Source organism: Eschrichtius robustus, chromosome 3 (assembly GCF_028021215.1).
Source record: "Eschrichtius robustus isolate mEscRob2 chromosome 3, mEscRob2.pri, whole genome shotgun sequence".
Taxonomy (NCBI): domain Eukaryota; kingdom Metazoa; phylum Chordata; class Mammalia; order Artiodactyla; family Eschrichtiidae; genus Eschrichtius; species Eschrichtius robustus.
This window is the reverse complement of record NC_090826.1, coordinates 40,628,729-40,642,005: the sequence shown is the minus strand read 5'-3', so window position 1 is coordinate 40,642,005 and position 13,277 is coordinate 40,628,729. Positions and strand designations below refer to the sequence as shown.

Below are 13,277 nucleotides of genomic sequence, written 5' to 3'. Positions count from 1 at the left end.
GGGCTTTGGCAGCAGATATTACTTGGGTTTGAATCTCGGCTCTCTAATTCTTTAACTGTGCAGCTTCAAGCAAATGATTTAACCCTTCCCAGCCTCTGTTTTCTCCTCTGTTAAGTTGGATATCTTAATGCCTACCACATACAGGCTGGAGAGCATGGTCAGTGACTAAGCCTGCATGGGCCCTGAGGCCAGAAATTCTGGAGTTTTGAACCCTGGCTTTTCCGTAGTCTGATTTTGTTACCTTGGGCAAGTTACTTCAGACTTCCTGGGCCGTAGTTTCCTCATCCAAAAAGCAAGGTCAATGACAGTACCAACCTTTATGGTTCTTAAGAGAATTAAATGAGCAAATGCATGTAAAGACTTCCGCCCAGGGGCTGGCGCATAGTAAGTGCTCAGTGGGTCCAACATTAATGATGTAGGATCATTTGAGGATTCGCATGAGATAACGTGTACATGATGCTTGGCACGCCATAGGCAATCATTGTCCTACAGCAGAGCACAGATGTGGTTGTCTTGGCATATCTTAATCTTTGGTCAACCCCTCCTGTCTCCTGGAGATTGCTACTTTCCCTTGTAAGTCCTCAGAAATCATATTTGAATCATCTATTTTATAGGTACGCCTGGACTTGATTTCAAGCTCACTGGTCTGTGGTTTATTGAACTCTCCCTCTTTTCCTGGGCAAAATTCCAGTCTTCCTATCTCCAGTCCTCAAGCACTCCTTCTGACCCCCTTGATTCTTCAGACATCACTGTTTATGGCTCAATTTTCTCTTTGTCACGGCTCTCCTCCGGGGGCCTGTTCCACTCAGAGCTCTTTTCCACCTCCTCCAGCCTTCAGTTCACTCTCACCAGTACACAGCAGTGCTCACAGAAGTTGGGCTTCGAGAGAGGGCTAAGAGGATGAGTGGTCTCCCTGTGACCCAGGAGGTCCACAGCCTGCCACTGCCTCGCTTACTGATGGAGTGGGGCCCAAACCACTGTGCCCAGGGCCTCCTAACGTCGGGTGGCAGGAAGAGGTCTAGCAGTGAGAATTGGAATTGTTTCTCTTAAAGATATTGGCCATCTCCCACTTTGAAGGACTCTCTGCACTCTTGACTGAATCAACACATTAGCCACAGTTCATCCTAGATTGTTTTAAGAGCTGATTTCAGCGTGGCAGGACAGTCCAGGACCCTCCTTCCTCTTTTTCCCTGGCGTTCATTTTCCTGGGGCAATGGGGAAGGGGCTGAGGGACAACTCCAGGCCGTCCCTTTGTTCCTGCTCGGGGAGCCGGGACATGCAGGAGTCGCTGGGCTTCTCTTCGTTGCCAGAACAGGACTGTGCTTCCCACTTGAAACAGGGCTTTGCCTGCTGGTCATGGGCTTCAGTGTGGCTGTGTGGCAGGCTTGTTTTCCGCTGGCTTTGCCAGTCAGAGCAGGTGGAGGGGGGAGAGGTGGGAAAGGGCTCCTTATGGGCAGTGGCTGGCCCCTCTGAACACCTGCTTTGAGCCTGCCGTTAGGTGCTTTTCACACAGAAAACAACCTCAGCGGTAGATAGGATCATCAGATGAGGATGCGGGCTCAGAGGGAGGAAGTGAACGTGTCCAGATGACAGGAGAGCCTGATGGAGTTACGAGAGAGGCTGGCTTGTTCGGGAACCACAGGCGGTTTCTGACCGGACTGTGCAGAGAAGTAGGTAGGAGGGAGAGACAAGGCTGCAGAGGCGGGTGAGAGCACCTCGAAACTGCCCCGTGGCGCCCAGGGGCTCCTCCCCACTGGAGCGGCCTGGGGTGCAGTCCCTCAACCTCAGAGTCACCCTCTTCCTCTGAACCAAGCAGATCAAATCGTTCCTGCTCTGGAAGGGCTCGTGGCCTGAAGGCAAGAGCCAGCAAAGCCAAAGCCATGGATTGACTTGCTTGGGAGATGTCAGCCGCGTGGTGAAACTCTGCCCCCCCATAACTCCTGCCCGCAGGTGCGCACTGTGCCCTTGGCAGCCCTTCAGGCTTCTGAGGGCGGCCCTTACGCCACCTGCCCTGCTTATTCCCACCACAGCCCCTTAGTCTTCCCACCCAGCCAGTTCTGGTCCAGAACCAAAGGCCATGTCACATGCACTCAGTGCCTGTCTGGCAGCGCAGGCCCGTGCCGTTCTGCATATCCTTGCCATTTGGATGCTCCCTGGGTCCAGACAGTTGGGCGGGGAGGAAGGTGGAAGAACCGTAGACAAAGAACCAGCCCAGCTTTGGCCACCAGCTGGCAGGGGGTAGGCTCAGAGCTCCTAGAGGTGAGATGAATCCTGGTGACACCCTCTGCTCCCAGCTGCCCCCCTGCACGATGGTGGATCTTCACAGACACCCTAGGAAGGTGAGAGAAGGTCAGAGATAGGCTGAGGGTCCCACAGAGTGGGCATTACGTGAGAAGCCCGTGCAGTCTGAAAACTGCAGTCAGCCGAAGAGGTGTAGGAAAGAGTTAAGTCTTTGGGAGTCTAGCAACCCTGAATTTTTTGACTTTCAGCAAGTTACTTTACCTCTCTGAGCCTCTGCAAAGATAATAAGATAGATTTTGCAAGACTGCCGTGAGGATTAACCTGTTTCATTCAACACATGTTTAATGAGTGTTCGTTGTGGGCCAGGGACATCGTGCTGGGTGCTGGGGATATAGCCGTGACCAGGACGGTAGCTGTCCTCAGAGTTTCCGTCCTAACCAGGAAGATGGTAAACAATAATAACTTGACACTGGGGTGTCAAGATGAAAAGGTTTAAATAATAGGTATTTCAATGTAAGGCACTAACAAAGAAGATGTTCAGCGGGTATTGGTCACCTTTCCTTTTCAGGGAGAAGCAAATATGTCCTTTGAAATGGGCATCTACAGTTCCTCACAGTGGGGAAAATACCTTGACCGCCACGACTGGGGATTTGGGCCAGCTCCTGCCACCCCTGTTTTCCTGGGCTTCTACCCCATGGAGAGGGGGCTCTCTAGGTCCATTCCAGCTCTGCTCTGTGATTCTGACTCCCCGAGGGACCAGCCCCACTGTGAGGGCATCCACATGAGCTGCAGGGGTTTTGTCCAATCCAGTACCTCAGGCTAGAACGGCCTCTCCTGCCTTTGCCCAGCAAAGCCTACCCCAGCCTTCACGCACAAAGGGCCCTCAGAAAATGGGGAGGGTTGGGGGAAGGACCCGAGGAACCGCTGTTGATGGTGCTGCCATTCCCCTGCCTGACCAGCCCTCCACCTTCCCTAGACCTTATCACCCATCAGGCTCCAGTCGGAGCGCCCCTCTTCCCTAAAGCCTCCCGCGACCCCGGAGCCAGTGGTGATCTCTCCCTCCCCAAACCTGTGCAGATCATCATGCTGCCCACTTCCCGGTCGGTCAGTGAAACTCCATTATGTGCCGCTTGCCTTCACCATATGAAGATAACTACCCCACCCCAGCCCTCCCAACCAGTTCCAGGCCCCAGCATAGAAGTTGGTGACCGTCCTGCTGAAGCCCTCCTAGTCTTCTCCAGGTGTAGCACCCTGTCCTTTGCTTCTGTTCCCAAGTCTTTATCCTTACTCTTGTCAGGATGGTAATGATCTGTTGCCTATCTCTGTCCACTACTGGACTGCACATCACTCAAAGCCACCTAACCCAGGGCTGGCGCTTAGTAGGTGCCTAGTAGATGCTCACTGAAGGAGTGAAGCCACATTTGTCCCAGCCCTCACTGGAAGCACAACGGGGCCAAGAAGCAGATGCGTAGCTATGGCAGCAGATGAGAGTGGCCGATGCCTTTTGAGAGGGGATGCTGGGGCCCACAGAGGGGGATCCACCTGCCGCTGTCTCTTTCCGAGGCCTTCATTGCTACTAGCTGTTCCCATGCTCAGGTCCTTTTCAACAAGTGGAATCATCTTTTTTTTGCCAAACCCAGTGTGCCTCTGTGCTACAGTAGGGGTAGGCTTTAAGTATTTTGACTTGATTCATTTTGCATTTAGGAAGAAACTAGAATTATACCTATAGCAGAGAAACTTCCTATTTACTTGCAGAAATGAATGGAAGGCTTTAATACTTTTTCAGAAAAAAATCTAATATTATTAGCCTTTTTTGTTTCAGCCGAAATCAGAAAAGGTATTTAGTGTCCAAACGTATATTTTGAAGATATAGGTGATTTTTAAGCCTCCTGGAAGTAACATAAGCATTAACTTTTTAGACAGGTTTTCAGGAAGAATAGCGTTAGTCCAGTTGAAGGAAGGCAAGAACAGAGAATGGTATAATTTCATTTATTTGTTGTGCCAGCAAACGTTTACCAAGCCCCTTACTGTGTGCCACGATTCCCATTTCATGGGAGAGGCCTCTGGGGCTTAAAAAAGTAAAGGAAATCATAGAACCAGGATTTACACCAGGTTTTCTAGCACTAAACCCAGTATTTGTCCATCAACTCACAGCTATTTGTATGCTGTGTAATAAGAGTTTTATGTGTTACATTCTCAACTTGTCCAGAAATGGGACGTGCTGTATTTGTCTCTGGGTCCCCAGTGCCTCTTCCAGGGCTCCATCTTGGTCTGCAGTCAGGAATTGTGTGATGAATGGGCTCATGAATGACTGAATGAAAAGACAAGCACTATCTTTTATACTCTTTCAAAAGCTTTCTTTACCCAGCTGAGAGGTTTCTCTCCATGGAAGGTATATTTTCTCCAAAATAAACCTGAAGTGGATCAAAAGGCTTTTTTTTTTTTTTTTTTTTTTTTTTTTTGATTCCTACTCTTCCCACAAGTGAAAAAAGTTCCTTTGTTACTTAAAATATCTGCACCAGATCGTGCCATGCCGTCTCTTAGCGCAAGTGCTTATTATTGTGGCTAATTTGGTCACGTATGTTTGAAGGAGAACAATGCCTCAGAAATTTTTAAAAGCAAAACAGCAATCTGAAGCGTTTGTTGTAATGAGATGTAAATTGCCAACATCATAGTGGAGCCTACTAAAATTTGCAATGAAGTGTTTTTTCTCCTTTTTAAATTAAAAGCACTGGAGGCCCTCCCTCCTCTCCCCAAAGAAACCACATGCTTTTTGTTCCTTTTCTCTCTGATTCTGTAATACTGAACACCCTGCTTTACTGATTGATTCATTCCTTCATTCATCTGCCATTTTCTGAGCCTGTGTCAGAGCCTCTGTTCTATGCCTGCCTCAGTGCCAGTCTCTCCAGAGGCATTATCAGGTGGCTATTGGCAAGTCCCCATTTTGCAGGTAGGAAAGCTGAGGCTCAGAGAGGTGAGGTGGCGTGTCTCAGGTCACGCAACTTGGATCCACACCCAGGTCTCCTGACACACCCCTTCCAAGATGACCAGCCTTGGTTGGTCTCTCCTCCTTGCTGAGGCACCAGGTACCTTCTGTATACAATGCCGGAGGAGGCAGTTGAGGAGAGCGGTGCAGAGGGGTGGAATAGGGAGAGGGGGAGGGAGACGCGAGAGGGAGGGGATATGGGGGTATATGTATACGTATAGCTGATTCACTTTGCTATGCAGCAGAAACTAACACACCATTGTAAAGCAATTATACTCCAATAAAGTTGTTAAAAAAAAAAAAAAAATCCCTGGCAGCCACCAGGTATTTTAAACAGTGCTGATCGGATACGTTAGGAGATAGTGTTCCTTGAGAGCCAGAAGATCCCAGTACGATAGCCTCGGTATTTGACAAAACTCCGTTGGTCCCTGAGGAGACCAGCACAGGGGGGCATAGCGCGGGCGTGCTGTGGAGCGCAGGCACCTGCTCTGGGCTGGGCCTGTGCTGGGCACTTGGGGCAAAAGAAGACCAGCAGCGCCCTGGCTCCCAGGGACTAGCAGTGACTAACTGAGCCCCCAGTATGACCCTCGTGCGGGGGAGGGGCAGTGGGGGACAGCCACCGTTTACTGAGCACCTGCTTCGTGCCCGAGTCTGGATTAATCATTTCATACGTGACTCGTTTAATCTTCGGTCTGGCCAAGTCGCTGTTGTCATCCCTCCTTTCAGGTGAGGCAGCAGAGTCAGAAGGGTTAAGTAATTACTGATGTGTAAAATTGCCTGTCGAGGGTTGAATTGGAACCAGGCATGGTGTGGAGCCCTGGTCTCTGACATAAAAGGACGCAGTCTCTGCCTGCCCTCAGGCCTCACGGTCTAGTGGGGGGCAGGCATAGAAACAAATGAGTGCATCTGATTATCATCGGGGGAGGGGAGCGTCCAGAGGACCTGGTTAGGCCACTTTGGAACGGAGCCTAGGAAGAGGGGACCAGCGGAGAGTGGAGCCAGAGAGGTGACCTTCTGCTCTCAGCCCTTGCTCCTTCTGACGCCCCTCACGTGCCCCCCTGTAGCCACCTGAACTGTCTGTTCCCTTGGCTAGATGTTTCCAGTTTCTGTTGTACAGGCCTAGCTTCTACTTTCACGGCTGCAAACAGGTTTCAGATATTTGGGGACAGCTTCCCTCCCACCCACCCCGACCACCGCCCCCAAGCACCTCCACTCAGCAGCAGGGCTTTATTTCAGAATCTCTGCTCCAGCCCACTGAAGTCTCTTTCTTGCCCACAACTTTCTCTGCCCTCTCATGTTACGAAGAATTTACTGAGAGCCTGTAACGTGCCAGGCTAGGTGCCAGGATTGCCAAGAGAGTAAAACCTTGCCCTTGAAGAGCTTAACAGTTTGATGTGGATGACAGATTGGTCGATGTTTGCAAGTACAACTTGCTGGAAGTATTTACAGTTTAGAGACCCCCTACTTGGTAGTGATCAGAGCAAGGCCTCACGAAGGAGACATCTAAGCTCTGTTCTGCAGTCTGACCAGGGGCTTGGCAGGCAGATGAGGTGGTGTTCAAGACCAAAACAATAGCACGTCCAAAGGCTCAGAGGCTTGGGACGACACAGCATCTGGGGGACGTGAGCAGTGTCAGGGAGGAGCAGGAATTGAGCGCCAGAGGTAGAGAGGAGGCTGGTGATTCTGGGCCTTCAGGAGGCTATCTATGGTGTGCACCTTAATTTTGAGGGTAATGGGAGCCTAAGCCAGGAAGGACCTGGTCGTGAGTAGATCTCTTTAGCAGCCGTTGTGGAGATGGATGGGAGAGAACTAGACTGAAAGTCAGAGCTGAGTTGGATTCGATCTCTTCTCCAGCACCTTCCTCTCATAGAAGGAAAAGGAGGCTCCAGAGGAGGGAGGCTATCTTGCCAAAGATTTACCTGTGCTCCAGTGGCTGCATGGACCACCCCCTCTCAGCCCATTCCTTTTTCGTGTTGCTGAATGTCAGAGCAGGAAGAGACCTCAGATGCCAACTTGGCCAGGCCCTTTTGGGGAAACTGAAGTAATTACTTCTTCCCTGATCTAAGAAAAGATCAAATGCTCCACTTGAGTTTGCTTCTATCTCAGAAATACAACCGAGATCTTACACAGAGAGAAGATACAGTTTGGCATCTGCTTCTGAAACTTTAGAATTATTAATTCATTCTTGTCATTCTTTTATTCATTTAACAAACATTCAGAGAGCACCTCCTCATTCCAGGTGCTGGGGACAAAGAAGAATAAGCCTTAGGCCCAGCTCTTGAGTAGGTCACGCAGAATTGGGAGATGCTCTCCCAAGATGAGCCCTCCTTTTTTGTCAAAGCTGTGCTGCTCCCCAACTATGCTGCATTCAGCTTTGTGTGTTCAAACTTAAATATTGGAGACTGCAGAGATCTGTCTTGCAGATGACAGCTGCCAGCAACTCAGGAGTGATATTCTTGTTCTGGGAAGCCCTGTCCTGAGGAATTTTTGTAACAAAATCACCGATACCTTTGCGACCACCAGCCAAAGCAAGGGCATGGCAATTGAACATAGAATTGCAGCCAGATTGTTGGTGAGGGCTTTAGTCCACAAAGAGCTCTGTCCCAAGCGGCCCACATGGTAGGGATGAGGGAAGGTTGGACCCCGAAACCCATTGGTTACTTAAGTTTTATGCACAGCTCTGGGGACCGGCTTTGGCAGTAGCTGAACTTCTGCTCCCATTAGACCCTGAAGTATTTGCATAGGGAGAATTTCCAGGATGCTAAACTCTCCGTTGGCCTTTGGAGTTGCTCTCCTGCAAAAGTTAATCTAGTCATTTGGCCTTATTTACTCATTTTCATCCTGTTTCTCTGCCCTTTGGTAATCAAGACACAATAGGCGATTTGAAAAATAGTCCATCATTTTTAAAAGCTAATGGAGAAGAAAATATCCCCCTTAGAAACCACCACCATTTATCTAGCTGCCTTTGACAGTTTAAACCGTACATAATTTGTGTTCATTGCATTAAAATAAAACTCAGGGTAGCTGCTGGTTCAGGCAATCAGGGGCTTAATCTGTATTGTATTTTAATTTCTTGGTTGAAATGCTCCTGCCTAGATACTAGGTCTTGGGAGGGGGAGGCCTTTGCATTTCTCCCCCTACTTTCCTATCTTCTGCTGTGGCCTGCTTCACATAGGCTGCAGAGATGGGGTTTTGGCAAATACACAATTTGCATACTGGAGTCATTGCCACCCGGTCTCCACCCCAGTCTTAACGGGACCTCTTTCCTCTGCAGGAAGTTGAGTCCCCTGTGTTTTCATTCAGACAGTGACGCCCTAGAAGACTGCTTCTCATTCATGCCTAACTAGCTTCTCGTCCATTCTTGTCTTCCAGTTTTCCACCTTTTCCCCTGTGACATTCACACCTCATATTATTTTCAAGCTTGGGTTTAAGTGTAGTCCAATGGACAAAAATAAGCCAGCCTATTTTTTGTGTGCCGCTATGTGCTGATAGATGCCTAGTTAAAATATTTGCCTTTTCTTTTCCTTGGAGTTCTAGACAGATCTCTTTTCTTAACTGCCTAGGTCCCGCCATTGACTTGGAAAAAGTAAAGTCAGAATGTCTCGAGCCCGAGCCGGAGTTACGGAGCACTTTCAGTGAGGAAGCAAATACGTCGTCCTATTACCCCGCTCCTGCACCTGTCATGGACAAGTATATCCTAGACAATGGCAAGGTAGTGTTTCAAGCTCACTATCCATTCCCTGCAAGTGTTGGTTAGTCAGTGTGAAGATGGAGAGTATGGTGGGAGCTTCCCGAGACACAGCTTGACCAGTTGGCCTCCTGGCCTAGCCCTGAGTGACTGCTTCCAGAATCCATGTGTTATAACTAGTGGAGCTTTACTAGGACTTCTTCTTTTCCTCTTCCTTTTCCTTTTTTCTTTCTTTTTTGCTAAATATTGGGCCAAAGCAACTGTAAAACTAACCTGACGTTTAAAAATAGCTTATTAGTGAGAGTGTATTTTAAAATGATAATTCAATGAAACCAGATGCATAACATTTATAAGGTGATCTAGAAATATCTGATTTACAGATACGGACACGACTCAATATTTATCCATTCACTGTTTACAAAGTACCTATGTGTTCTAAGCCCCGCCCTAAATGGCAGGGATACATGGGACTTCCCTGGCGGTCCAGTGGTTAAGACTTCGCCTTCCAGTGGGTACGGCTTCAGTCCCTGGTCGGGGAGCTAAGATCCCACATGCCTCGTGGCCAAAGAACCAAAACATAAAACAGAAGCAAAACTGTAACAAATTCAGTAAAGACTTTGAAAATGGTCCACATCAAAAAAAAAAAAAAAAAATCTTTAATAAATAAATAAATAAAATGCCAGGGATACAGAGGTGAATGGGACATGCTCCTTACCCCTAAGCTGCTTTCAAGTCGTACATTGAGCGTGGTTAGCCCACAGTCCTAGGACCACATATAACTCCTCAGATTTTTTTGTAAGACTCTTGAAAAAATGTTATGAAAGAAAACGTAAGCAATATTAGTAGTTATATTAGTACAGGGGTGAAAAGTAATGGAATAGCCTTTGGAAGTCTTAAAGTCACATGATGATATAGTAGCAGGGCAGGGAGAAGACTTCTAATATTCTTCCAACATCCAAATGAATTCATCTTGGAGGAAATATGTTGGATCCCTTTGTCTAGGCACTAGTCAGATGCAGTTTTACTGTAATACTCTCTGCTACCATGGCATACATTACAGACATCACCTCTCCTTCTCCCCAGAGACTCATCTGTGTCCGTCTGTTTTTCTTGCCTTATGCTTCAAAAGGTCTCTGTTTATCCAGTATTGTTCCCCAGTGGGTTGATGAGAAAGAAAAGGTTGTTTGTTTTATTTGGGTTTGTCCAGATACATCCCTGCAGCTGGCCAGACTGAGCCAAAGCAAATAGCCAAAGCTGAGGAAATGAAACTTGTTAGTCTTTCGGGCTCTCTTGGATATGCTGCCCTCATCTCCGTGGAGCACTTCCTCCCCTCCAGAGGGCCAAACCATTGGCCCATTCTGCCTTGCCTTGCTGCAGCCAGCAAGCTTTAGGAGTCTGCTCTGCAGGTGAGAGGTGGCATGACAGAGTGGAAGTAGGCAGCCCGGAGCCTGAGTTTAAGCTTAGCCTCTATCTTTGTCCTACCTGTGTGACTCTGAGTGGGGTTTCCCTTCTCTGGGCCTCAGCGTCTCTTGTCTGTGCCAGGTGGGATCAGATTGATGCTCTCCATAGTCATTAACAATGACTCAAACCCTGTGTCTAAGTTTGGTGAACCTTTCCCAACTGAAGATAAAGAAAAGACTATTCTGTCTTTGTTGACTCCTTTTTAGTCATGATCACGCTGTGGAACGACTACAGACTTTTTCTGAAAGTAGCTTCTAAGAGAAATCTGTTTCTCTCTTGCTTTGAAGACCCACGGACAGTTTCTGAGCATTATGAGGGTCTCTTTTGCAAAGGATCGTTTTTCCTCCAGGAAAATGGGTCTCTCAAAGGTCATTTAATTTTTTCACTCTCGAGTTGCACAACAAATCTTTAGAGTGCCAGATTTCCTTTTTCATCGATTATTGCCCACACTTTGCTATAAAACTAACCTGGCTTCGGTTTGCAGCTAATTGGCAATCAGAGAAATTTATTAAGGGAGAGGAAGGAAGCAGACTTACTGGAAATGGACGGCAGCTTCCTAGAACAGCAGTCCCCACGTCCCAGAAGCAGCCATCATTGTTCTTGGCTCTGCAGTCATTTCTGACCCTTCCATCTTTCTGCCTGAATCTCTGTGCTGCCTAGAGCATGGGAATGGGATCCATTTCCTAGCAGGAAACTGGTTTTGTCCTACAAAACATTTCACAAGGACATTTTTTTGATCAAGTCCCATCCTACCAGATGCCATACTTTTAATAACCTCCCTTGAAAGCATAAGACTAACATTTTGGTCAAATGGGGCTTTATGTGAATAGGGCTTGCCATAAAAGCTACTTTCTCATTTTGCTAAAGTGCATTGCTTTTCTTTGTCTTAAGATATTTTATTTCAAAAACTCGTTGAATCATAAAGCTGCAAAGACCATTAAAGTTTAAATAGTCTAATTTATACATGGGATAGATGGGGAAATAACATCCAGAGAAGGGGCTCGTCTCTAGTTCTACAACAGATCAGAGGCAGGCAGGCAGGAACTAGAAGCCGGATCACCTGGCTTCCAGGTCAGTGCTCTCTCCAGTCTGTTCTGCATCCCTGAAAATGGGGCATTGCTCCAGATGACCCTGAGCTTTGTTGACCTCAGGAGCCCTTGTCCCAAATGCCCCAACATATACCTGTGATTGGTCTTACCCAGGGCCACTTCTCTCTGTGCTGTAAAATTGGCCTTGTATTCGAATGCATGTCAGAAAATATTTTCTTCTCCAAGGAACAGCAGCTCATCAGAACTGAAAGCCAGTGACACTGAGACATGTTAAATATGCGCATCAGTTTCTTCCTGCTTTGTGTTCAGACTAGTCCTGGTCACTTTGTAGGAGGCAAAATAGGCAAAGCCTCGACCTCTCCCCACGGGAACGTGGGGCTGAATCAGGTAGTGAAGCCTCTCAGTAGGCTAGAAATTCAGAAGGGGTAGAACTTAGCCCTGGAGGAGTGAAGGAGGTTTTCCTGCACTGGGGACTGGGGCTGGAAAGATTAGCAGGCTTAAGAAGACATAAGGGAAGGCATTCATCCCTGGGTGGGGGGAGAGGCATGAGCAGAGACGTGGATGGGGGAAAGAAGGCAAAGGAAGTAACAGTTTCTGGTTGTGTGCTGTCCTCCTGACGTTTGACTCACGTTATCTCACTGAATCCTCAAAACAGCTCTATGAATTAGGTGGTGATCTGCCTCTGGTACAGCTGAGAAAAGTAAGGTTCAGAGAGGTCAAGTGACTAGCCCAAGACACCCAGCTAGTAGGTGGAAGGGCCAGGATTCACACAGGGCTGGAGACTCCAGAGCCCATCATCTTTCTGTTACCTACCACACACTGGAAGTAGGAGGAAATGAGTGAGTTTGGGGGCATCATTGAGTGATGGACATAGTGCTATTAGCAGGTTGAATGGAAACAGGATTCTAGAGGACCTTTAACGCCGCCTGAGGAGGTTGGATTTGAGGTGACAGGAAACAGGGAGCCATTCAAGATTCCAGAGGGTTAACATAAAAACAAAGAGTTGAAAGACTGCGGAAGTCATCTAGTCAAAGAAGGAAAGCTATGTTTTAGGTAATTAATCTGGCAGTGTTTACAGCGTGGGTTGGAGCGGGCAGGGGCTGGAGGCAGGAAGGCCAGCCCGTGGCTTTTCTCCAGGTTTCCCTGACTGCATTGTGAACTGCAGTGGGCGCTGGCCAGGGCAGTGGCCGGGCAGGTGGAGAGGAAGACTCAAGAGGAAAGCCATCTGAATACTGATCTGCTTTGTTTCCACCCCCATGAGCGCCACCGTGACACTGGTGGCAGCAGGAAGGCCGGGAGAGCATGGGCTGCAGGGTCATAGGATTTGATTCCAGAACGTTACTGATAGTATGTCTTAGGAAAACTAATGAGTCCTTCTGAATCTCTGTTCCTGTCTGTAAAGTAGGAATAATTATTTCTACCTATTTCCATCTCTTAAGGTCAGTATGAGGATTAACTAAATTGAGAGTACCATACCTAGTTCACTACAGGTACTGAAAAAATATTAGTGTCCCCTGTCTCTTGTAGAACATTGGCTAAGATAACTGCCATCTCTCTTTTAAGAACAGTAAATTAAAAGGTTGTAGGAAAGCAAGGCTCAGGATAGAAAAGAGCAGAGATCTTTGGAAAACTGAAGTTGTCCTCCATCTCCAAGGCTTTCTGATTCTGCATTTAACGTAACTCACATCCCTTGTTTTCCCCTATCTCAGGAAGCTTGCGTGGGTAGCCCCAGAGAGTCACCCAGAGAGGTGACTTGGGGTCCAGCAGGGAGCAGCAGGGAACTTGTCCCCAGTATGCCTGATCTGGCACACAGACTGCCCACCTGCAGTTCAGACTGCAGAGAAAAGGCCAG

At 48.0% G+C, this 13,277-nt stretch overlaps 2 protein-coding genes across 4 annotated transcripts in view; both read left to right on the top strand.

Moving 5' to 3' along the window:
* AGBL4 (AGBL carboxypeptidase 4) overlaps positions 1–13,277 on the top strand; it is a 1,261,847-nt gene that overhangs the window by 1,034,333 nt on the left and 214,237 nt on the right. The window lies entirely within an intron of this gene.
* BEND5 (BEN domain containing 5) overlaps positions 1–13,277 on the top strand; it is a 46,903-nt gene that overhangs the window by 23,446 nt on the left and 10,180 nt on the right. For all 3 annotated transcript variants that reach the window (XM_068537957.1, XM_068537958.1, XM_068537959.1), the window contains one exon: positions 8,791–8,939. In XM_068537957.1, the coding sequence (XP_068394058.1) occupies positions 8,791–8,939 (149 nt within the window). The remainder of the gene's footprint in view (positions 1–8,790; positions 8,940–13,277) is intronic.